At 46.4% G+C, this 26,095-nt stretch overlaps 1 protein-coding gene across 1 annotated transcript in view; it reads left to right on the top strand.

Annotated features, from left to right (window-relative positions):
• Window positions 1–26,095, top strand: part of CD109 (CD109 molecule) — a 96,960-nt gene that overhangs the window by 18,644 nt on the left and 52,221 nt on the right. The window contains exons 3-10 of the mRNA XM_014949306.1: window positions 8,523–8,551; window positions 11,374–11,604; window positions 12,470–12,595; window positions 19,900–19,939; window positions 20,578–20,662; window positions 23,343–23,439; window positions 24,019–24,154; window positions 25,061–25,170. Coding sequence (XP_014804792.1) covers window positions 8,523–8,551; window positions 11,374–11,604; window positions 12,470–12,595; window positions 19,900–19,939; window positions 20,578–20,662; window positions 23,343–23,439; window positions 24,019–24,154; window positions 25,061–25,170 — 854 coding nt within the window. The remainder of the gene's footprint in view (window positions 1–8,522; window positions 8,552–11,373; window positions 11,605–12,469; window positions 12,596–19,899; window positions 19,940–20,577; window positions 20,663–23,342; window positions 23,440–24,018; window positions 24,155–25,060; window positions 25,171–26,095) is intronic.

Here is a 26,095-nt window from a genome sequence, read left to right as displayed (position 1 = left end):
AAACTATCACTAAAGCATGTTTCTAAGCACTATGTCAACCCGGCTTTTAAACACCTCCAGGGATGGTGCCTCAACCACTGCCCTGGGCAGCCCAGTCCAAGGCTTAATAACCCTTTACATGTAAACATTTTCCCCAAAATCCATCCTTTCAGGACTGGGGGGAGAGAGAAAAACAAAGTAAAGACTCTTAACTCGGTAAAAAAAAATATGATGCCAGTCAACAACAGGAATTGGGAGGTAAGATGTTATCAGAAACCAGAAGGAAGGGAAGCAAAGGGAGAAAGCTCTTGAGGGATTCATATTAAAGGGATAAGTACACATTACCCTGATGTAGCAGAAGGGTAAGAACTAACGTAACTAAACACGATCTTGTCACTGGCCAAAACCCAACAGAATAAAGGAAAACTGGGTGTATAAAGTGAAAATGAGATCAGATGACAAAGGCTGAGTTTACAGGAGTATCATGGGTGAAAAAGGACAAAACTGGCAAGGCCAAACCGTGAGCAGGAACGAATCTGAAGGGTAATAAGGCATGATTTTTAAATGTCATATTGACAGCAGGAAAGGTAGCAAAGGGTGTGCCGTGCTACTCGCTGGGGTGAGGGGCATTGGCCAGCGATGCCAAGGGGCAGCAGGGTTCAGTCTTCAACAGGAGGATCAACATGGGAAAAAAAGGGTTAAGAATTAAGGCAACAAAAGGGGAGGAACAGGCTAAAGAGTGCTTTGGGAAAGTAGATGTTGATGAAATTGCCTGTAGAATATTTAGAGCATCGACTGAAATAATTTTAGAACTGCTGGTGGAGCTTGGAGGGCGTGAGTGAAGGGAGAGGTTCTGGAAAGCTGAAAACCTGCAAATAAAATGTGTTGCACCACGGGCTGGCGGGGGCTGGAGGTGGAGAAGCAGCGGGATATGGTTCTGTTTTGCCTTTAGTAAGGCTTTTGATGGGCTGGTGTGGCACTCCGGGGACAGCAGGGAGCTCTGGTTAAATGCCGTGGTGGCTGGATGGAAAATAATCTCCACAAAGTAGGTCTGAGTGGTTCACTCTCAAACTGGAAATGGGTTGCCCTGAAACTGTATTGTTCAGCAGGATGGACATGGATGAAAAAGGGAGAACACTTAGGGGATTAGCGAAGGGGAGGCAGGGGTGCTGGGAGGGAGGATTAGGGTTTGAGCTCGTTTTGGCAATACAGGAAATTAATAGGGGGAAAAATGGAGTGTGATTCACCAGGGCAACTTGAGAACTCTGCTCTTGTATAGCAACAAGAGATTTACTCATTCGCTGGGTGGGGAACGGAGTGAGGCAGCAGTCCTGCAGGAAAGGGGGGTGTGAGGGGGTGTGTGATGGTTTAAAGGTACAAAAAGGTGAAATTTGTAAGTAATCGGAAAAGAAGGCAGGTGCTGTACTCGAATGTATACACAGAACCATTTTCTGTAGGCTGTGGGAAAGCATGCTGGTAATCTTCACAGCCCCGGGTAGGCATCCTGGGGAGCACTGATTTGGGGTGCTCTTCCCGCAGGCTGTGAACCAGCTGGAGACATTCCAGGGAGAGCAGAGGGAAAGATCGGAGATCTCCCAGGAGACAAGTTCAAACCAGACAGAAGAAGGTGGGCCTTCACGTGAGATGGAAATAACTTGTGGAACTCCGTGTCCCAGGTGTTGTGGATGGAAAATATGATTGCACAAATCCATGAGATAAAAGTCCGTCAAGGGCTGGTCCAATGTAAAGGCATTAATTTTGGCTTTTCAAGCCCCGAGCCCCTGGGCTGCGAAGGGTACCTGAGTGCCTGGTACTTGGTCTGTTCAGATGTTGGTCCTTGACCATCACTGGAGACAGGCCCTTGGGCTAAACAGACTTGTGGTTTGACCCAAGGAGTCTCTTCTACGTTCTGGGGAGCATCTCAGGAGAGACAGGAGGAACTGGGGTGAAGTGTCTGGAGAAGTGTGCTGTGCGCCTGGTTATATATCTATTTTTATAAAAGGTAGCTTTGGGAAAGGGGTGGGAGCTAACAGTGGGTCTGGAGATGGGTCTCAGATGATGTCCTTAGTGGTGTCTAATTAGAAAGAGACCCATGCTGAAGTGTTGGGGGTTTATAAGCACCCACAGAGGCAGGAGGCAGTTGGGGAATTCAGGGGTCTCCAGTCACACACAGGTGACTTCTCACGAGACTCTTGTGACTCTCTGTGGGTCCCGTGCTCTGCTACCCCTGACTTGTGAAGGCAGAGCTGAGGTTGGGGTTACAGAGCCTGAGGAGCACGTGGTAAGAAGGGGTGCTGGTCACCAAGATTCACTGCCGGCCAAATAATATGTGTGTAGAAAATGTGTGACGGACCCTTTCTCCCCCAGTTCTCCAGTTCCCTGGAGCTGTGAGGTCCAGGTGCTTATTTTGTAAGATTTGGGAATTGCCTTTATTTACAAATGAAGGAAGTTCCTGGTAATATTTTTATATACCTAAATTATTTTGTGATCTGGAAAAAGCTTTGTGGCTTTGTCATCACAGACTCCGAGTGTGTTCCAGAAAGTAGAAGAAAAGCACTATGAAAACAAACCTTCTTTTTTTCACTCCCTCTAAGAGGAAACTTAAAGAGTTCCTGAATGTTTATTTGCAGTGAACGATCTGGAGAGGTGACTTGACTGTGGAATTTTGCTCCAGTGGCAGCAGCTGATGTGATGAGGGTGACCTTAATATCGCCCAGTCTCTGGCACAGACAGGCTGAGCCACGTGTTGTCCCAGTATGATTTCCTGATGTTTAAAGTTGGAATAAAAACTGCAGCTGCTCTAAATCGCAGTGATGGTGGCTTGGTCTGTGTTTATTTCATGGACATCAGAATGGATAATAACGATGGCCAACAGTGCCTTGAAAGCAGGACGTGGAGACGCCTGGGAGTTTGTGTGTTTGGGTACGGCCACCAAGGGAAAACGGAGTGAGTGACATGAATTTCCCAATTTCCCATTTAGTTGAGTAAAAGGCTTAAGTATGAGATTATTCTGAACAGTCTGTGGAGTTTCACAGAGTGGTTCTGACGTCCAGAAAGTTCTCTGTAGAGAAGGCAGCTCTACACAGCCCCACTGCCACCACTTCTGCTACGAGTGAGGTGTTGGAGCATGTCCAGAGAAAGGAAACAGAGCTGGTGAGGGGTCTGGAGATCAAGGAGAAGAGTCTGGAGAACTTCTGAGGAACAGCTGAAGGAGCTGGGGGTGTTCAGCCTGGAGAAATGGAGGCTGAGGGGAGACCTTCTCGCTCTCTCCAACTCCCTGAAAGGAGGGGGTAGCCAGGGGGGGTCGGTCTCTTCTCCCAAGGGACAGGCCATGGGACAAGAGGAAGCGGCCTCAAGTTGTACCAGGGGAGGTTGAGATTGGAGATTAGGAAAAATGTTTACATGGAAAGGGTTATTAAGCCTTGGAATGGGCTGCCCAGGGCAGTGGTTGAGGCACCATCCCTGGAGGTGTTTAAAAGCCAGGTTGACATAGTGCTTAGAGACATGGGTTAGTGATGGTTTTTATCAGAGTGAGGTTGATGGTTGGACTAGATGATCTTAAAGGTCCCTTCCAACCCAGACAATTCTCTGATTCTATGATTTTGTTTTCCTCCCTGGTGTTGCAGGGTCTCAGATAAACCACTGGGAATTTGCAGTGCTGTCTTCTCGGCTGCTCTCTGAGCGCTCGGGTGACACCAGCAATAGCAGCAGAACCCCTACAGTTGGGTGTTCTACCTCAGAAGACTGAGTGGAGAAATCAATGTCCGGATTATGGCCTAGGTCTAAAGGGAAAATAGAAAGGCCAGCCTGCAGGAAGGTTGGTGCTGGCTTGTGGGAGGTACTGTGGATGCTGCAGGGCAGGGGAAGGGGTGCCCAGCATTGGTAGCATCTGCCTGGGGGTGGGAGATGGTGGTTCCCTCAGGGGTGGAGCTGGCAGCGCTGACGGGAGAAGAAGGGCTGAAACAGTGACACACAAGGAGGTGCCACCACTCCTCTGCCGTGTGGAGCGGACACAGCAGGAATGCCATGGTGAGGGCAGAGGGGAGGAAGGACAGCCCTCCTCCTCCTCATGCCCTCCATAAATCTGTGTCTGGTCTGTCCTGGCCAGGAGTCTTCTGTTTGTGCCTTCTGCGGTCGGGTTTCCACTGCTCTCCTGATTGGGGGGTAAAAGCAGACTGGGGAAACCCTTTGGACTTAGATGGAGAAAGGTTGGGGTTTTTTTTGGTCATGAATTATCCTGGTTGTTAGGAAAATATCCCTGCCCTCTGCATTGCACACTGAAGCTAGAACCTGCTAGCGACTGCAGATTTGGGTAAAACATGGTTTTAATCACAAAAACATCTGTGCATGTTGCCTTTCTCCTGTCCTCTAAAGTTGCGGTGCCCTGGCTCTTGACTCTTCCCTTCTTTTTTAAAAAAAAAAAACCCCACAAAATAGTATATAGTTCAGATAGGAAGAAAAATCTGGAAGGACATTGAAGAGCAATATTTTTTAAGTTCTCTGGTGCTAAAATGAGTTTTTGAAATAGACTCCATGGTGGAAAAAAATTCCATTTACCGCTGCAGAGATTATGCTTTTCTGTAAACATTTTCTAAGCAGGGATATGTGAGCGGGGCTGCCAGAAGAAAGACGTGGCATCTTTTCGGTGAGTCAATCCGAAGGGATTCCAGCTATGTTTTACACAGGACTAAGGAGGAGCAGGAATGTTGGTGGAAATGGTTAAGTGAGGAGTTTGCAGAGGTACCTGTCATCTGAGAGAGGGTATAGAGTCAAGACCCGAGTTTGTGGAAATGCCTCAGAGCCCGGAGTGCTGCCGTCCTCATTTACACTGGCACAAGCTCTGGCTCCCTGTGCCAAGCCCTACAGTCATTTTTCTGGAACCTCTGTCCTTTTTGGGGAGTGGAAGCTGAGACATTCAGGCCTGGTCCTGGTGGCGGGTGGTGTCAGCTGAGGAAGGGGCAGCCTCAGTTCCCGGGTTGGAGTCAGGCCCAGGCAATGGGAGGAACATGAGATGCCAGCCTTTCTGCAGCTCTCCCTAAGTTTAAAAAAAGAAGCATGCATCTCTGTATTTTCCTATTCATTTTGCTGATAACAAGACTCCAAAAAATGGTACGATGGCAAAGTGTGTTAAAACAAGGACTTAATTTCCCAGTGCTGTCCCTACCACGTTGCCTTTGGTTCTTCTTCTGCTGGAGTGTCCTCAATGCCGAGGACTGAGGAAAAGGAGGCAGGACAATGTGGCGTTTGTTTCCGCAGTATTTCCATATATTTCCTCAATGGAGTATTTATTGAATGAATACAGTACGAGCTTCAGGAATTCTGTGAGAGGAACGGTTTTGTGAGCGATGAGGAAGGACGTTTTTTCTTGAAGGATCACGTCACTTCTGTGGGAAGTTTTTTTGGGTGTTTGTTTTTTAATTTTCCTCAAGATGAGTCTGGAATGGTCCACTGGCTTTTCCCTGCCTTCTCCTGCAGCTTGGGCACAGCTCCTGGCAGGGAGGTGACTTTAGCTGATTCCTGGTGGCCCCAGGGACCCCAGTCCTTGCCCTCCGTGGCCTGTGGCAGCCGTGTGGGTTCCTCTGTGGCCGCCCACAGAGGATGCGACGAGTCAGAGGGAGACCTTTTGAGGTCTGTGATGCCTTCTGCAGGGGCTGTAGCAGCTCCAGGCACCTTTCCAAACCTGCTGCTGCTGCCAGGAGTTAGTTATGTGTAATATTGAACAACTGAAGGGCTCCCTTGAGGGGATGTGCTGAAGGACGGTGACAATGGTTGCCATTTCTGTGGACAGAGGACTCAACTGAGACCACGTGTAAATCGTGTGGAAGTGTGACCCACCACACGTGGGTAGAAGTGTCCCAGCAGTGCCACTGGCTGGCTGTTGGGCACTGGTTAACTCTTCAGAAGGATTAAATAAATACAACTATCATATAATCAAGCTATATAAAAGTATTATTAAATTATAAATATAATCAAGTGGGCAGAAAAACGGGGTGAATTTCAGCAATTTGGGATCAAGGCAATATTTTTCCTGTGGCTCTGGCTCCAGCCCATGGGCAGCCACCCCTGGGCGTAGCTGAGCAGAGCCCCAGGGGACTGATGGTGGTGGCTTTGGGAGCCTCTGAGAACATGGGAAAGTGCTTGCAACGGCGGGGAAGTTCACTGCAACGCCAAGGAGTTTCGGCTCTGCCCAGGCTGCTCGGCTCCTAACAAAATAATTGTGTAGTGACATGAACTGGAAGAGGATTACCTCATGCCCCGGAGCTGGGTTTGGCTGCCTGGGAAGGAGATGGGGCTGTGGGCTTTGTCGGGGCAGCCAGGGAGGCTGCAGCTCCCCAATGCTGCTCTGGTGGGGAAAGGCTGTCCCTGTTTTGCTCGAAGGAGAAGTGACTGATTTAAATCTCCCTCCTCCCCAGCTGCTTCCCCCTCTGCACCACGGCTGCGTTTGGCTCAGACCCCATGTCAGGCCTGGGAACGCGGCAGAAAAGCAGCATTTCTGCCTTAAGATGGGGTGTAACGTTGGTGTGTGCGTTGGCCTGGGTAAAGATGGAAATAAAAACCCCACCGTGCGAATATGGGGTTTGTGCCGGGTGACCCCCAGTGTGCTGAGGTCTCTGCTGCAGCCGTGGCTGTAATTAGCCGGGTTGGACTGATTGAAGGTGCTGTGGCAATGCTTACCATGTGCATGTGCATCCAGGCACATGTGGCAAACAAAGCTAAGGTCCTGTTCCTTGTTAATAACCCATTATCAGCAGTGACAAAGGTTTGGGGTTTGTTTTTCTGGTGGCACACAGGCAGGGGTTGTGGTCACACAAACCCCAGCTTTAGCACAGCCTTATTTCATGGGAGGGTGGGAACTGGAGAAGGGTTAGGCTTTTGGAATTCTCGAGAGAAATCTCAGGAGGCAGCTTTATACCGTCTCTGTTGTTGCTCATTTCCCTCCATCCAGCCTCCCTTACCAGTGAAATAGCATCAGCCCTTAAAAAAATTCTCCCCAGTTCACAGTATTCCATCTCTCTGGAGTTAGGAAGGCAGACCTTTCCTTTAGCTAAAATGATGTCTCTCAGTGCAATTATTAAGCATAATTAGGTCTCCCTTATTAAGGGGAGACCTTCTGGCTCTCTCCAACTCCCTGAAAGGAGGGTGTAGCCAGGGGGGGTCGGTCTCTTCTCCCAAGGAACAGGTGATGGGACAAGAGGAAACAGCCTCAAGTTGCACCAGGGGAGGTTTAGGATGGATTTTGGGGAAAATGTTCGCACGGAAAGGGTTATGAAGCCTTGGACTGGGCTGCCCAGGGCAGTGGTTGAGGCACCATCCCTGGAGGGATTTAAAAGCCAGGTTGACATAGTGCTTAGAGCCATGGGTTAGTGATGTTTTTTATTGGAGTGAGGTTGATGGTTGGACTTGATGATCATAAAGATCCCTTCCAACCCAGACAATTCCCGGATTCTATTTGGGGATGGAGCTGTTTGGGTAGGTGTTGGGGATGAGTGTATCAATGAGTGGAGGGGTTTGTGTTGCCTGTGAGTGGGGTGTCCTGTGGGGCTGTGTTCTGGGGGCTGTCCTGCAGCCCTGTGTGCTGGCCGTGGGGCTCCTGTGGGGCAGGGTGCCCTCTCCCCTGGCTGCTGGGAAAAATGGGGTGTATTTTCCCTCAGACTCCCAACTGGAATACCCCGAATGGTGGTGGGGCTGTGCAGAGTCCTTGGCTGCCTGTGCTGCTGCTGGAGCAAAGAGGAGAGAGGGACGACAGGAAAAAAACACAGTGGCTTTAAGGGTAGCGTCAACATGTTGTGGGAAGAGCTGTGTTGCTCAGGGCCCAGAGCCACATGTCCCCGTTAGGCTGCTGAACAGCAGAATGAAGGACTGGAGTGTGCTACCCACAGGCTTGGTCTGTGGGATGTGAGTCATCTGGTTTAACTGGGGTTATAATTCCAGGGGATGACACATGCCGGATGGGGTTTGTCCTTCAGCGTCCAGCCCCTCCAGACCTCCTCCTCTCTGCCACCGTCCAAGGGGAGAACTTATTGACTGGGAAAATTAACATATGTTGGAGTTTAAAGGTTCAAGTTATTGCTTCATCTCGGAGTGCTTTTATGTCCGGGGCCAAGAAGGATATAAATTAAATGAATTAATTACATTTTGTTTTGCTTACTGCATGAAGCAAATGAGTAAAAGATTGGTATAAACCTATTATTTTTTTAAGAGCTGTAAAAAGGTCTAACTGCACGGGATCAGCAGGGGAAAATAGGAGTTAATAGGAGCCAGCAAGAGCCTGGGCATCCAAGGGGGCAGCCCGCGTCCTGGGGGGCACCAAGCACATCTGGTGCTGGGCAAAAGCAGTGATTATCTGCCATAATTAGTGCTGGTGCTGCCTCACCCTGAGCAGGGGGTGCAGCTCTGGACCCCACAGTTCCAGAAGGATGTGGAGGTCCTTGAATGAACCCAGAGGAGGGCAACAAACTGTTTGTTAAACCTGCTGGTGTTGATGTCTGGGTAAGTTTTTTATAAGCTTTCTGACAGTGCGGTATTTCTTCTTTTTTCTTCAGATTCCTTTGGGACTCTTGTTCTTCCCGCAGTAAGTACCCCTTTCCTTGCCTCTTTGCTCAGAAAATGGTGACTCTCCGTAGCTTTTCATCAGTGGGTGTTGATGAGACGACGTGTTGATGAGATGGTGTATTTTGGAGGTGGCCGTAGCTATTTCCACACGCCCAGAGGAGCGGCTTTACTGAGCCACAAGCCAAGGAGGTTTCAGACCAAGTGCTCCTCAGCTTGGGACAAGTGATGGGGGGATTTGGGAGCTGACTCCCAGCACAAACCATCATCAAACCCGAACACAGAACTTGGCTTTGTGGGTTTTTCTGAAGGGCTGATACCTACGGCTCGGTTTCACACCCACCATGGGGGCTAATTGGACCTGAAAGAATTCTGCAAAGCCATAATGGAGAAATGTTAAAATCAACATGTATTTATACACAGGCCTTGGAAATGCACATTCAGTGAAAGCACATAAGTGAGCTAGTAAAACAAGAAGTGTAATACTGAATTGTGTGTTGAGTATGAATCCTGAATATATAACCCTGCATGTTCATCTGGAAAACCCAATCCAAAGAATTCTGCATTTGTGTCAGGAAAAAAAGTTTTACCAAAGTATTTATTTTTTTTAACCATCTGTTAGTTTGAATATCCCTAAATCCAGTGATTTAAATTCTCATCTCAAGTAAACTGTGTCTCTGGTGAAATAATCTGGAAACGTTTGATAGATGGGTAATCAATAGCAACGAGCAGCTCAGCATTGCGGAGACTGCCAGGTTGGAATGTGTCTGTACCAACTGGAAACCAACAACCCTAGGAAATTCAGTTTTAAATAAAAAAAAATGCAGGCAGCACCCCATGCTATCTGTCATTATTCGTGACAGGAAAAGATACAGAAAAATATGTGAGGTCTCTAAATGGCATTTACAGACTTATAAAGAAGAAATCAAAGACAATCCTTGCAAGTCTGTTAAAATAATGCTGTCAGAGCACAATTCACAACCAAACAAACCAAGCCTATTTTCCCCCTGTTTTGATTTTGAATATTTATAATATTTCTTGGACTCCTTGTAGGGAATCTTGTCTGCTTTTTAGGGAATACACCTTCTTTCATAAATGATAGTATTTGTAAAATTAATTTTGAGGTAATATTTGACAGATGCAATAAAGAAAGGCTGTTCCTCCTATTTAATACATTCCAGAATACTTGGCCTGGAGGTTGGAGAGTGTTGAAATATGTGAATCATATGTTCTTGGCAACGTGTACACAAAAACCTGCAGCTGAAGAAAATGTAGCATGTATTTCAGTGTGGAGCTTTGCACCTAAAATCTTGTTACATAAATGCGGATTTTAAAGGGGGAACTCTTCTTTCTGTGCCATCCTACGCCTGCTCGTGGGTGAAAAAGAGAGCCTGTTTATTTTTCCCTTTTCTGTTTTTTTTTGTTTTGTTTTGTTTTAATTTTCCTGGCTTGTTTTTAAAAGCAGAAATTCAACAGAGAGGGATGAAATTGTAGCTGATTCCTCTTTGTAGGTAAACACATAGAGAAGGAAACGTTCAATACAGACAGTAGCATCTACCTGGTTTGTCACCTTGTGACATTTTTGCCCGTTTGGGACTTCCTGTTACCTCCCCGCGGGCTCTTAAAGTGAGTTTTGCCAACACGGCAGCCCTTCCTTATGGGATGCTCTGGAAGCACCGTGCCCGGTGAGCTCCCAGCTGGAATTCCTATTGCCAGGGGAAGAGCAGCTCTTTGTTTCCATATGTTATGCTGAAAAATGCAAGTCTGGAGGTTTTGCCCCAGATTTACTGTTGTAAAACCTTTTCCTCCCCCAAAGGGCCACCCCTGAGCCCCCGCTGTTGGGGCTGGGTGTCCCTGCCATCACTCCCTGTCTTCTGACCAAGGTGAGGTCCCCTGGTGCTGCAGAGCTCTTCTCTGAGCCTTTCCACCCCTGGGGCTGGGATTCCTCCTGACTGTAGGAAATGATCTGAATTAGGAGCCCTGGATTTCCTCTTTCTGCTGGAGAGACAGGCAGAGAGACCTCTGCGTGGTTATAATATATTTATAAATTTCCTCGCCAGGGATGCCTGGCTGTGGTTGCTGCCAGCCCTCAGGTAGCCTTCAGTGTCCATCCTAAACAAGTTAGCCATAGAAAATGCCTCTTCCTTTGTTCCTTAATATTTTGGGAATCACAGAAGGGTTAGAGTTGGAAGGGACCTTTAAGATCATTGAGTTCCAATTTTCCTTCCTAGATGAGTCGCAATATGTGCTGTAATCATGAATTCATTAAACTGAGACAGAATCAGTGAGGTTTCTGTTGGAAAAGCAGTACCCCACCTCATGACATCTTCACGCTGAATTTGATTTTTCTACCCCACAGGACATGAAGCTAAAGCTTGTAAAAATAAGAGCAAGTTTTTCCTCCTGTCCTGCTCATACTGGCTGCATAGAGCTTCTTCAGCTCTTTTTTTTTTCTTTTTTAAAGTCATTACCAAAAAATTTATGAAATTATGAAAAAATTAGGAAAAAATTTGCTCCCAAGATCAAGTGCTCCCCCCTCCAATACTTCTAAATATCTGAAAAGAGAGCACAATGTGAGTGTCTGTGAATGGCGTATGAACCCATAGGTACTGATATCCACCAATGTGTTGAAAAGGTGCTTCTGCTGACACCTTTCTAGGTAATTGTTGAAATGACACTTTAAAACCCTGAAATCCTCCTCCTTATAATTATGTGAATTTTGAGAATTTATATAAGTTGACAAGTTCAGGAATATGTCAGATGCTTACGTCAAATATTTTTGGAATAATAACATCTTCAATAATATTTTGGGTAGTTAACAGAGGGTCACCATTTTCCTTTTAGCTGCCTTTGACCAGCGCTGCTGGGAATTACGAGTTGCTGGTGGAAGGCCATGCTGACGGCCGGCGTGTCTTCTCCAACCGCACCAGCCTGATGTACACGTCCAAGAGCACCTCTGTCTTCATCCAGACAGACAAATCCATGTATAAACCGGGGCAAGACGTGATGTTCCGGATTGTCACCGTCTATCCCGATCTCAAACCCTACAAAGCATCTCTGAACATATATATCCGAGTAAGTATCCACAGGGACCTAGTTCTACATGGGAATTTGTCACACGTTCCAGCTTCATGTGACAACTAAAGGTCACCTGTATTGCTGCCTACACCTTGCTAGCAAGACCGCTGGCGTTAACGTTTGAGCCAGCAATGTGCCCTTGGGGCCAAGAAGGCCAATGGCATCCTGGGGGGCATCAGGAAGAGCGTGACCAGCAGAGTGACCCCTCTGCTCTGCTCTGCTGAAGCACCATCTGGAGCACTGAGAAGGCCAATGGCATCCTGGGGGGCATCAGAAAGAGCGTGACCAGCAGAACGTGATCCCTCTGCTCTGTTCTGGTGAAGCACCATGTGGAGCACTGGGTCCAGTTCTGGGCTCCCCAGTTCCACAAGGACAGGGAACTGCTGGAGTGGGGACAGCAAAGGGCTACAAAGATGATGAGGGGCCTAGAACACCTCTCTGTGAGGAAAGGCTGGGGGACTTGGCTCTGTTTAGTCTGGAGAAGAGAAGACTGAGGGAAGATCTGATCAACACCTATAAATACTGAAAGGGTGGGTGTGAGGAGGATGGGGCCAGTCTTTTTTCAGTGGTGCCCAGGGACAGAACTAGAGAGAATGGGCACAAACTTGAACATAAGTTCTACCTAAACATGAGGAGGAACTTGTTTGCTGTGGGGCTGGCAGAGCCCTGGCAGAGGCTGCCCAGAGAGGTGGTGGAGTCTCCTTCTCTGGAGACATTCAAACCCCGCCTGGACACGTTCCTGTGGGACCTGCTCTGGGTGACCCTGCTCTGGCAGGGGGTTGGACTGGATGATCTCCAGAGGTCCCTTCCAACCCCATGTGATTCTGTAATTCTCTAACGTGCAGCCTGGCTTTCCTCCTAGGACCCTCGGAAGAACCTGATCCAACAGTGGCTGATGGAGGAGGGTGATTTGGGCGTAGTTTCCAAAAAATTTCAGTTATCCACGAACCCCCCGCTGGGAGACTGGTCCATAGAGGTGGAAGTGAATGTGAGTATTAACGTTGCTGGATCACAGAGAGGTTTCATTTCTCCCAATAGATGAGAATAAAATTGTTTGGTGAAGCAAAACCAAAAATAAGCATAAGAAATAAGATAAGAAAGTCTGTCCCTCATGGCAAACACAAGATATTATGCAAACTTCACAAGATTTTCAGCAGTATATGGTTTTGTAAAGAGAGATACTAAAAAAACCATACATATTTCAGCCTAAGGTCAGTGTTTTGATTCTAAAATACAAGTGTTTTTTTAAAAGTGAGGGTATTTAATATTGATATAAAAGAAAGATCTTAGGCAGTACTATTTTTTTTTTTTAAGTGAAACACACCTATGTTTATTTTGTAAGCGAATATAGAGGAATCCATTGTGCCCTGCTGTGCAGGCAGTCACCATCTCAAGGGGTTTGGAATGAAAGACTATTTACAAATCTCTGCCTAGTTAGGGCAACAAAGATGATTAAGGGATTGGAGCACCTCCCTTACGAGGACAGGCTCAAGGAGCTGGGACTCTTTAGCCTGGACAAGTGAAGGCTGAGGGGAGACTTTATTTATGTTTATAAGTATCTAAAGGGTGGGTTGAAGGATGTTGGAGCCGGACTCTTTTCAGTGGTTTCCAGCGATAGGACAAGGGGCAACTGGCACAAGCTGGAACATGGGAAGTTCCATTCAAGTATGAGAAAAAACTTCTTTGGGGTGAGGGTGGCAGAGCCCTGGCAGAGGCTGCCCAGGGAGGGTGTGGAGTCCCCTTCTCTGGAGATCTTCAAGACCCCCCTGGATGCTCCTGAGTGATGTGCTCTGGGCAACCCTGCTTTAGCAGCGGAGTTGGACCAGATGATCTCTAGAGGTCCCTTCCAACTCCAACAATTCCATGATTCCGTGATTTTAGGGGGTGTTTGAACAATTCACGGCGACTGGGGAGTGGCTGAGGGAAAAACAACCCTGCAAAGCGGAGAGGATGAGTAGCAAAGCAGAACTATTGCCTCCCAGAGCTGCTGGGAGCGGGTCTGCAGGTGGCTGTTGGCAGTGGGTCTGTCCCTTCAGCTCCTCACTCCTCGTCCACTCTGGAGCCCACGGGGAGAAGGACGGGAGGTTGGGCACCGTGTCTGCCAGCGATAGGACAAGGGGCAACTGGCACAAGCTGGAACATGGGAAGTTCCATTCAAGTATGAGAAAAAACTTCTTTGGGGTGAGGGTGGCAGAGCCCTGGCAGAGGCTGCCCAGGGAGGGTGTGGAGTCCCCTTCTCTGGAGATCTTCAAGACCCCCCTGGATGCTCCTGAGTGATGTGCTCTGGGCAACCCTGCTTTAGCAGCGGAGTTGGACCAGATGATCTCTAGAGGTCCCTTCCAACTCCAACAATTCCATGATTCCGTGATTTTAGGGGGTGTTTGAACAATTCACGGCGACTGGGGAGTGGCTGAGGGAAAAACAACCCTGCAAAGCGGAGAGGATGAGTAGCAAAGCAGAACTATTGCCTCCCAGAGCTGCTGGGAGCGGGTCTGCAGGTGGCTGTTGGCAGTGGGTCTGTCCCTTCAGCTCCTCACTCCTCGTCCACTCTGGAGCCCACGGGGAGAAGGACGGGAGGTTGGGCACCGTGTCTGGGGTTTGTGCAGCCCCCCATAAAAGCCTGCAGCCTGGGAGCTGCTCTTCCCCCTGGGCTGGTGGTGGCTGTTCAGAGGCATGCAGCAAGGACAGACAGGACCGTGGGGCGTTCCGTAATGAGGGGGGTGATGGGGAGAAAGCAGAGAAGCTCAGGTGATCATGTACGACTTGGGAGTCATGCTTACTGGTACCAGTGACCTGCGGGATAGATTTCTGTAGGTGATGTATGGCTCAAGGGGGTGTTAGGACAACATTTTTCAAACCTGTTCTCCTGGGGGTGTGGGCTCCTTACTGTTGTCTTTGGTGGGAAAAGCTCTTTAAGTCATCCCTGTGTGTGGCTGCTCCTTCCCGTGGCTGCTGCTCTGTCCTCTCTGGGTCGCAGGGAGGCAGCTGTGGTGAGGCTGGGACCTCCACATCGATGAGTGTCTCTTGTCTTTCCCTTTGTCCAGCCCAGCCCAACTGGGGCTGGTCTGGTGGAGAGCACCGACGTGTGGCTCAGGTGTGGGAACAGAGGCTGGGGACAGGTGGCCTTTCTCAACAGCTCCCTTGCCAGAAGAAAAAGCGTTTGTGAGATTTTGCCAGGGCTTTTCTGCAAAGTCTTGAGTAAGCCCTGTGTCAGGAGGATGCTGCTGAAGGAACCACAGCAGCCGTTCTCGGGACCTGAATGCAGACACCACTCCCTCCTGAAACAAAACCACAAAGAAAAGGAAGAACACAACTGCAAAATTGAAAGAAAAAGGTCTTAGATTCATCTGGGCAAGCGAAACATCTACCAAAAGAACAGATAAGTGAAAGGTTAGTAGGCCATAGGAGATGGTATTCTGAATTTTAGCCGTCTAGTCCGTACTGCAGAAGGTTAATGAGCGTGGAAAATTCATGGCAGGGAGGGAATGTCTCTCACGTCATGAGTGAGAGGGAGAAGACAAATAGGGAACATCGCGTTCACTGTCTCTTCCAGCCCGTGGCTCGAGGGCAGCAGGTGGAGGAGGCAGGGAGCAACTTCAAAGTGATGAAAGCAGCGTCACTGGGCTGCAGAGCACAGCACTGGGGGTGCTGGGAGGGCTGAGAGGTCACTCTGAGGAAAGGTAAAGCTGGGCAGGACAGAAAAGAGCTTTTTTTCATTGGCAGGGGTAATCGCTAATATTTAAGCAACACTGCATTTAATAAGTGGAAGAAACTGGAACTAGGAGATAGGGATCAATATAAATGAAAGCCTGAACTCTTGTGTACCTGTGAGAAATCTAAAGATCCCAAGGAAAACTTGATAGTTAATAAAAGTGTGGAAGAGTTTTTTAAGTTTGGTAGGAACAAAGGAAAATCCAGCGGTGGCAGAGCCCAGTAACACGAGGAAACAGTGATGTCATCGGATTAATGAAACCTGCAAGAAACCTTGCAGAATAAAGGAAAAGAACTTCTCCGATGGGACACGCCTTCTGATTCTCTCGTCTACAAGGGAGCTTATGCCCTGGAATCCAAGGTTATATGGGATGGGATTCGGTTTGGGGTTTCAGGTGGGCGGCTGTCTGCGTGTAGGTGATGTGGTGAGATTTAGCTGGTGTGATGTGGTGAAATTTAGCTGGTGTTCAGTGGCAGCTGGTGGGTGACCTGGGTCACTCCGAGTGGAGATGCCCAGTTGCTGCCTGGCTATTCCTTGCTGTTCTGCTGTCCAAGGGAGGTATAGGGTTTTTTTCTGTGTCATATTTAAAGCTGTGTGGACTCACCAGTCCCTTTCTGATAACAGAGGTCGCTGAGAACTTGGGTTTGCTGCTAAGAAATACCTAGCATGTGCCTGGCGTTTGTAGTGGATATGCCTGTCCTCGGCTCTTATTGCTGGCCCTGGGTCCCCGTGGGATCCCATGCAGCTGATGGATCTCCTCGGGGCTTCAGAAACATCTTCAGGTGACAGAGCCAGGCTGATCTCCCCATCACTTTGATGTCTTGATGCCACGGCCCGAGCTCTCTAGGGAAACAGCTGTCCTGCCCTTCTGCCTCCTGTTTCCCTTTTGTCTTTAGAGAGTGTTGTTGGGTCAGTGAATAGCTTTGTTGTTGGGTCAGTGAATAGCTTTTCCCTTCCAGTGGTTACAGATCAGTTCCCAAGAGTCCTCGGCTCTTATTGCTGGCCCTGGGTCCCCGTGGGATCCCATGCAGCTGATGGATCTCCTCGGGGCTTCAGAAACATCTTCAGGTGACAGAGCCAGGCTGATCTCCCCATCACTTTGATGTCTTGATGCCACGGCCCGAGCTCTCTAGGGAAACAGCTGTCCTGCCCTTCTGCCTCCTGTTTCCCTTTTGTCTTTAGAGAGTGTTGTTGGGTCAGTGAATAGCTTTGTTGTTGGGTCAGTGAATAGCTTTTCCCTTCCAGTGGTTACAGATCAGTTCCCAAGAGCACGAGGCTGGATTCCTGGAAGCACTGCCCCCGAGTCCTGTTTTAAATCAGGTCCTGGCTGCTCGCTGCCATTACACGTCCTGTGGTGCTTTTAAAGAGGAGCTCAGGTGTTGGTGCAGCTGTTCCAAGGAAACCCAAGACAGAGTAATTGCAGCCTGGTTCCCAAGTCTCCACCTGGTATTTTAGTTGGATATCTTCTGTTTCCTGTTGTGGAGCCTTGTGCTGAAAGGCTTTTACTTGCTGAGTTTTCATAGAGGGCATCTCCAACCCAAGGTTGTTCCTCGTTACGAGCATCTTATCATCTAATTTATTGAAGTTGTTATTTGGAAATTTATCATCAAATATTGAAGAGTAGTAACATTTCAGGTGCAACAGGGGCTATCTAAAATATTTTTGAAGAATATTATATTCTGTTAAAAGCTGCCTCCATAAAGCAACATCCAACGTCAGCTGGGACAGATTACACAATGTAGGCTTTAATTTGAATTTTTTAGCTTTTCAGGGTTTTTTACAGTGTATCCACAGTGAATTTTGTGATGTTTTACTGCTAGGTCAGCTGCAGGTTCCACATTTCATGCCTTGAGTCTGAGGTTATATCATTACTTTAAAGAAGTGTCAACCTCCTTCGAAATCGGACGGTACATAACCCCCCTGGAAGTGGCTGTGTATTCCATGGTTTGCTAATGAGCCCTGATATTTAATCAGCATCTGGCAGTGTGAACACTCGTGACAGTGGCAGGACTCTGCTTGGTTTCTGGAGCCCACGCTGGTGGATTTGAACAGAAGTTTGGGAATTCATGCAGGATTTTATTTTGGGGTTTATTCCCTGCGTGTGAAAATAAAGCAGGAAAGCGATGATGAAATGCTTCTGTTGGTTCTGTCTGGATAAAAACCTCTTTTCTTTAGCTGCAAAGCAGAGATGGGGGCGTGTTGGTGCCGCTGCCGGGGCAAACCCTGAGACCTCCCCGGGGCCTTTCCTCACACGTGGAACTGGCAGAAACAACAAGAAAATGGACCTAGAGCAGATCCGGTTCAGGGACTTCCGATTGCCAAAGAAGAAACAAATATTTCTGGGGGAAGAATTCCTGAAATCTCACTTGTTGGCTTAGACCCAAATGACTGCAAAGGGGACCGGTTCACGAGAGCAGAAAAGCAGGAAAGCGATGATGAAATGCTTCTGTTGGTTCTGTCTGGATAAAAACCTCTTTTCTTTAGCTGCAAAGCAGAGATGGGGGCGTGTTGGTGCCGCTGCCGGGGCAAACCCTGAGACCTCCCCGGGGCCTTTCCTCACACGTGGAACTGGCAGAAACAACAAGAAAATGGACCTAGAGCAGATCCGGTTCAGGGACTTCCGATTGCCAAAGAAGAAACAAATATTTCTGGGGGAAGAATTCCTGAAATCTCACTTGTTGGATTAGACTCAAATGGCTGCAAAGGGGACCAGTTCACAAGAGCAGGGCAGTGTCTGGGCTGCAGCTCTCAGTGATGCTTAGATGTTCAGGTCCGGCATCTTAAGGCTCAACTGCAGAATGGCTCCATCATCCTCATCATCACAGCGTACTTATGTGGGTCTCTTTCTGGCACTGGTTTCTTAAAACTCTGGGAAATGTGCACAGAACGTAATAGATGTTTTACAGTTTAAGAAATACTGATTGAGAGCAAAATGCTAATAGTCTGGAGGGGGGATTGTGTCTAAGAAGCAGGAAAAGGCATGGAAACCAAAAACCATGCAAGAATAATTAATCAGGGCTGGAAACAAGTGGAACAGACATAGTGTTGCAAACGCAACACTCTCTTGGTTTGCAAACGCAAATCTCTGTTGGGCTATATATATACCTAACTGCTCGTCTCAAAAGCCACCACTCCTGGAAACTGGTTTAACAACTTCCACTCCAAAATATTTGGACAATGTTTGCCGAGAGACGGCTGTGCCCAGAGGAACTGAAATGATGTGGAGCAGTGGAAGTGCTGTTACTTGTCCCATTCCAAACCGGTTTTCCTGAAAAAGCCTGTGCCGTTGGGAAACCTGCCTCCGTGCTCAGATCACCCAGACGAGCTACAGGAGCTTTTCCTGCCCCTGCCCTGGGGGCACGGCTCACTTTCTGTCATAAAGGGGGTCCTTTTAGAGAAGATATGGCCAAGACCATGACTCTCACTTTAATCTCTGTTTGTTATTGCTCACAGCTCTCTTGGCTTTTATTTTTTTATTTTTTTTTAACTTCTAAGGTAACATGAAACAAAATCTCATTTTCTAGGGAGATTTCATCCTGACAGCTGGGGTGACAGTCTTGTAATGGTTTACTTAATGGCAAGGGTGATATGTATATGCTTAACATTTGAAATAAAGGATTTAGAAGAAGATAAACTCACTGCAGGTCATTTCCTGAGGTACCTGCTGCTACGAGTCCCTGATAGCACTGGGACTGGGGACTGCACACCAGCACTGGGTGTTGGGAGGATTATAATCCGCACAAATGTTTGAAAATAGCAGATTCTGCCTGTGTCTTTCCAAACCCAGGAGTGTAAATAGGGCAATTATTTTGGTCATCAGTGACTGAATAATGAAATTAGTCGCAGTCTGGTTTTTACTTCGATAGAAGTCTTTTTAACTAACAAATGAAGAAGACAAGAAGTTACAGCCCAGGAATGTCTCTCCTGAGGTAAGTATGCACTCTAGACTGTAACAAAATTTTAGCTGCCTTTTGAGTGAATCACAGAATCACAGAATATTCAGGGTTGGAAGGGACCTTTCAGAATGGTCTTGTTCTTTAGATGGATGCTGAGAATCACAGAATATTCAGGGTTGGAAGGGATCTTTGAGAATGGTCTTGTTCTTTAGATGGATGCTATGGGAGCTTCCCTTGTGTTTAGAGATACATCAGTTAATTTTGTGTGAGCTATGGAAGGTACTGCTGGCAGGTCAGCCGTGGCTCATCATGATTATTGTGGGTACCTATGCCAGGTAGTTTTATGCTAGATAGCTCTGATATTTGGTTATTTTATACAGCAACCAGCCATATGTAGATGTCTGCAGATCAGAAGCTCTGCAAGCTCTTCATTATACTTATTTACAGTCTGCTTCAAGTGAGCTTCTGGGTTCTTCTGTGCTGCAGAATCAACTACTGGTCCCTACAAGAGCTCCATAACAGGAGCTGATGATGGTTGAGCCATGATTTAAAATTACATCATGTCAGAAATTGTAATTTAACTTGAATGTGTGTGGGATTTGGCCGTTGGGATTGGAAGGTGTGTTAAACTTGCTCATCTAACCACATTCGTATGTATTTTCTCATATGATTTTTTTTTAATAGGGTCAAGTTCATTATCAAAGATTTAAAGTGATGGAATATGGTAAGTGTCACTTAAGGGCATTTAGTAGTCACCAGGATTGGTAGTTGATTCTCCATAAATTTAGACAAGCTTCCCTTGACTAGCACAAACCTTCTGAACACTCCCAGAAACTCTAATTTCCATAGCTCTTGCTTCTCTGTGTCCTGGAAAAACAATTGTCTTATCAGCTGCCCTGTTTATCTCTGGTAGCTTTAGTGACCTGCTGCTGTAGTGTCTGGATGCCATGTGATCTTTAAAATACTTACCTTAAGCCTGTGAGATGCAGAGGTTGTCCCTGCTTTTACCGGATCATGCAGGCAGTGTCTTCATCCCAAAATATCTGTTTGGGATGTACCATAATGTAATGTTTGATCATGGAGCTTGGTGATGGTTCTGTAAAGGCTGACGAGACTAAATGGTTTGCATTAGAGCCCTCGGTGCTGTGTGCCAGCTGCTTTTACGGTGGTGTCCTTTCAACAAAAGCTCTTAGTCTGAGGCATCCACAGGGATAGGTTAAAAGTATATCCTACTTATTTTCCTTAGGCAGCTGTAGCAGTCTGTATCAGATTATATGTTCTACCCTTATTAATTAAAAGAAAAAAATATTATTTCTTGTGTGGATTGAATGCTTTCTGTAATTATTATTTTTTTATTTTTAGTTTTACCGAAATTTGATGTTATGATCACCACCCCGTTATACTACTCTTTGAGAGATGAAGATGTAACTGGTATTGTCACTGCAAAGTAAGTGAATCATCGATACTGCTGTCACCCTTGCTCCTGAGAAAATTGCTGTGGGTCCCTCAGTGTCAAAGTGAGAACTCAGTTGAGAATGTTACAAAAGCGCTTTCTAGTCAAAATGAGTTGGCTCCCATCCATTTCTGGTTACAGGATTTTGTTGTAACGGTGTTAGATTGATCTTCAGACTTCTAGTTAAGTTTCTGGGCTGGTAAAGGTATTTCTAGTCTATAGCCAAGGCATTTTCAGCTGCCTTATTCAGAAAACTTTTTGAGTCTTCTGCTTATAATGTATATTTTGAGGCATTTTTTTTGTTCTTATGGCTCTTTTGTGGTGCTCTCCAACTTAACATGTAAGGTCTGTAGGTAGAGTAACTATATTTTATTATAGTTGGTTTAATGGAGTTATATTTCCACTTGGAAAATTACGCAAAATTCTATCCACATCCTTCTTGTTCCAATTTATCCACATTGTGCATGTGAAATATAGGCTGCTTCTGCCTGTCAAAATATCTACACCTTTAAATGGGTGAAGAATTAAAAACCCTTAAGAAATCCAAAAGAGATTTCACTGTAAACTATTGTATAAATAATTTTTTATTTTTTGGCTGAATATATCTAGAAAAATATCTAGACAAAAAAATTCAGTATGCATTAATCTCAAGTAGAAATTAATTTGGTTTTGGGAAGATGAGAGACAGAGCTACCTGATAGATCCATTCAAGACAACCTGAAATAAAAGGTCTTTCATGGGTTATTTAATTCCATAAAATACACACCTTCTAAACAAGGGCTCCATTTATAAGGGATATGCAGAAATGATTGATTAACAAGCTATTTAAATTAGACCTCATATATAATATGAGGTGTAATGCTGATACTATAAACCATCTAAGTTTTTCCTAAGGGGCTATTTTTTTTTTTTTAAATAGGTTTCCTCGATTTTTTTTCCCCATCCTGCTTTCCTTTTGGAGTCCGTTATATGCCAATATGTTTTTTTTTAAGTTATATTGGTCTTCCCCAGGGTACTTGGCTCCATCATTGGAGTCAATGCTCATAGGTATTTGACAGCATATGTGGCTGCTGCAATAAATCCAGCTTGGACCCAGTGACTGGTCTGAGAGTCAACCCCAGCAGCACCCAAATTGTACTGATATGTCATCATTAGTTATTGGGAATGACTTAATTCCTGGTGACTGCATTTATAGGCATAATGCCTCTCTATACACAGGGTTTATGTGTCCCTTTGGCTTGCAAATGTCATAAACCCCTTTTGCTTTCTCATCTCTGGAGTGTTATTAGATAAGTTAAGTGCAGGGGTGGCACCCAATGGCGGTATCATCTCAAGGTTAATGGCAGCTTATTACTGTAATTAGGTCTGGTGGAAAGACTGAGTGCAGGTGCAGGACAGTGTTGTCAGAATTCTTCCTCTAACTACGTTATTTGATTATTTTTCCCTCTGCTTTTCGCCTTTGTTATTTCTTAAGTGGCTGCCAGTCAAATCCATAATGATTTAAAGTACTCAAAGTTGTCTCATCTGAATGTGTTACTGCTGATGGACTAGGGTGATTTTGGCTTTTTTCCCTCCCCTTTCTCTGTCTGAATCTGATAACGTCATGGTGTCTCTCATGTATAACTTGGACACACGTACACAAAATCTTTATTTTATTACTGCTCACTGGCAGCAGTTCTGAGAAGTGAATATGGTGCAGTTTTGGGGTTTGCCACAACTGCAAATTATGTTTGCCATGTAGTCATGCTGTGATTGCTGTGGGCAGTGATTACTAAATAATTTGACTACAGATGTCTTGAGATCCCTCATTTTTGTGTCAGCAGCATTTGGGAAGCAAAACAGTTGCCCTTCCCATGTTCCATTTTAACTCTACTGCACAGCAGTTATAATGCTCCATGACTGTTCTCTTCCATACCTTGCTTCCAGCTTGGCTTAATACAGTTAATTGTCCTACTTTGTGCAGCCCATAATAGTAGTAGTAGGTTTATAGAGCTTGTGTGGAGGAATGAGCAGCACCGTATGTCTTCTCTAGTTAGTGTCAATAAACTGCTCTCAGTATGAGAAGTCCTCGTGTCGTGGTTTGGCCCCAGGTGGCAGAAGAACCACGCAGCCCCTCGCTCGGTCTCCTTGGCTGGGATGGGCACAGACCCAGAAGAGTAAAAGTGAGAAAACTCCTGGGTTGAGATAAATGCAGTTGAATAAGTAAAGCAAAAGCCGCGCACGCAGGCAAATCAAAGCAAGGAATTAGTTCAGCCTCCCCAGGAGAGCAGCCCTCCATCATGTGTCATGGTGACTTGGGAAGACAAATGCCATCACTCCAAACATCTCCCCTTCCTCCTTCTCCCCCCACCTTTATATACTGAGCCTAATGTAATACGGTATGGAACACTCCTTTGGGCAGTTGGGGTCAGCTGTCTCAGTTGTGTCCCCTCCCAGCTCCTTGTGCCCCCCAGCCCATTACTGGTGGGATGGGGTGAGGAGCAGAAAAGCCCGCGACTGCCCAGCACCAACCAAACCATCCCAGATAAACCATGGCACCATGTTTCAGAGTACAGATATGCTCTAGCCATGTCTGAGGCCAAGGAAAATATCTTACTAGCATCTGTTGCCTTGAGAGCTCTTCAGGAGCCCAGGCCCTGGAGGAGGTGTGATGTTGGACTTTGATGTGTTTCAGGTACACGTATGGAAAGCCAGTGAAGGGAACTGTAACGGTCACTTGCCTTTCTGTCTCCTACTGGACAAACAAGAGAAACATAACAACGACAATGGAGGTGAGACTTCTCTTAGCCCTCTGTAGCACTGTACACTTTAAGCCCGTGTCTCCTTTGGTAGGTTCAATGTGCCTGGGACCATGCTCAAGTGTGGAGTTCAGCTGGTGTGATCTGTGGAGTGTCTTGCGTGGATAGTGCTAAACCCTGTTTTATTTCTAGAACAATGTGGCTACATTCAGACTGCTTATTGGGAATGAACTCAGGGGTGGGTAGGGAATAACACCCTCCTCAGGCAGGGACCTCTTCCTTGTATTTGTCAGGGACCTCTTCCTTGTATTTGTCTGGAACGCCTGGGCACTGTGGCTCTGGCCTGGTGGATAATTCTAGATATTAGGGAAAAAAGAAAACTTTCCCCATAAGGCACTGTTGGATTTAAAAAGTAATGAACTTCTACTGGATTTAATAAAAATGCTTACTGAAAGCAAAACAATAAAGGTCAGTGCTGATAATTTTCTCCTGTTGAAACTCCAGAACTTGTGTGTGGGGAGAGCTACTGGACTTCACCAGAAATCAGCTGTTGGGGATGAGGAGGTGTCCTTGGCTTTGCTGCTTCCACGTTTATTTTTTTCTCCATTGCAGATAAACGGGTCGGTGAATGTGACCTGTAACAAGCTGATGTTGCAAAACCTGAATGCTGATCAGTCGTGGCACCACGGTGATGGTGATTACACGGAGCCGATTGAGATCATCGCGGTGGTCACCGAGTCCCTGACGGGTACGTGGCTGCACGGGGTCTGGAGCAGGAGGTGCTGGAAGGGCTCAAGGAGCACTAGGAGAGCATCCTGTGCTGATGGCAGCACCAGCCATCTACATGCAAATATATCCTCTGAAAAAATGTATCCTCTGAATTGCTGCTTGCCTAGATATTGAATAGTTTAACTAGCTGTTCACTCAGTTGAGTAGAGTTCTACACTAAGAGATTTGCTCAATAACCAAGAGAAAGGTTCAGGCAGGGGCTCAAAGCCAGTGACTGAGCACTGTTGATGGGGAGAACAGGCATAAAGAATTTCTGGCACTGGCCTGAGTCTTACAAACTTAAATTTAATCATAAACTTACCTTACTTGTGCATAAGCCCCATCAGTAGAAGGAGTCCCCTGGACCCATGTTGTACTGTCTTTACCTTCTTCTAGACCATGTGGTTTGCAAACTGAACCTTTTTGTGGGTTCACGTTCCACTGCACCTTGTTTATTAGAAAAAAAATCGTTTGCACAAAATTTCTGCTTGTCCCAGGAGCTGGGTTTCATCACAGAGTCTCTGTGGGGACCCTGGCAAGGTGAAGGTGGCTCATTTGGGATTCTTAAGTTCCTTTCTTGTGCTGTTCTGACATAGTCTGTGTGCAGTGGACTTCTTTGGCATTGGGGTAGACAGTAGCAGTGCGTAGACCACCTTGTTCTGACATAGTCTGTGTGCAGTGGACTTTTTGGCGTTGGGGAAGACAGTAGCAGTGCGTAGACCACCACAGTACTGATCCTTAGCTGGGAGGATGAAGAGAGAAAGGAGTGGAAATGGAGAAAAATGTGATAGACTTATTTAAAAATCATGGTCAGTAAATAGTATTGCTGCTAAAGGAGTGTGGATGTTAAAAGCATGTTGTCTAAACACATACAATTATTCAACAGGAATCTCCCAAAATTCAAGTACCATCATATTTCCAAAGCAAAGCGACTATTTTATTGAATTTCTGGACTACTCTAGAGTTATAAAACCTTCTCTGAACTTCATAGCTACTGTAAGTTCTTCTGTTTTATTATAATCTGGGCGTAAACAAATGTGACTTCTTCTCCTGCTTAGATGCCAAAGTTTGCCTCAAATTTTTAAGTATAATTTACAGATTTGTTTTCAAATTACCTCTTTATGATGCATATTGGCAAATGCTACCCTGAGAAGTGTTTGCTGTAGAAAAGGCTAAAGCTGCGGTGCTGGCAGGGTGGATTTGGGGACAGGCTGTCAGCATTTGCCTGGAAGAGAAACCTTTTCAGTTTCTAACTCATTATTTCCTATGAAGTGACTGTGCTTTAAAGAACTAGAGGAGTTACTGAGTGCCAGCCCTGCTGCTAAGATTTGTATATGGAAGGATGTATATATAAACACACACTTGAATACATACTTTATATAATGAATATATACATATACAACTAAGCAGCTGTTACCAAATTCAATAAACTCATCCAACCACACTGCTCTCAAGTGGAAGCACCTCTTTTGCCTCCTGTCCTGTCTCTCTCCTGCCCGCTGAGGTCCCCTCACAGGGATATTCTGTGTTCTTCGTGCTGTCCACAGTCTGCCTTCAGCATTTCTGCATCTGGCAGAGGCTGCGTATTCATCACTGCATTTTGCTTGGAAAGCATAATTGGCATTACAATTCTTTGAAGAAATCAGACCTAAATACCAATAAAACAGGCTGCATGTGCCCTTCCAGAGCAGATTGGCCCGAGCCATAGCTGTGTTCTAGCCTCATCGCTTGGGTCTTTGGGTTTTCTCCTTTGTATTTTCCTTGCCAGCGTCCCGGTCTGATTCCAGCTCTGACCTGCTGCTCCTGCCTCTCCCAGAGCTGAGGTGGGTGAGAGGCAGCTGAAGTTTGGAGGAGGTATCAGTTCTGCACCAGAGCAGGGGGTGGGAAGAGCCCCTGTCTGCCTTTGCAGTGCAGAGAGGGG

This window comes from Calidris pugnax, unplaced genomic scaffold (assembly GCF_001431845.1).
Source record: "Calidris pugnax isolate Ruff unplaced genomic scaffold, ASM143184v1 scaffold132, whole genome shotgun sequence".
Taxonomy (NCBI): Eukaryota; Metazoa; Chordata; class Aves; order Charadriiformes; family Scolopacidae; genus Calidris; species Calidris pugnax.
Note: the sequence above shows the minus strand (reverse complement) of the source record. Positions and strands in the feature narration are given on the sequence as shown.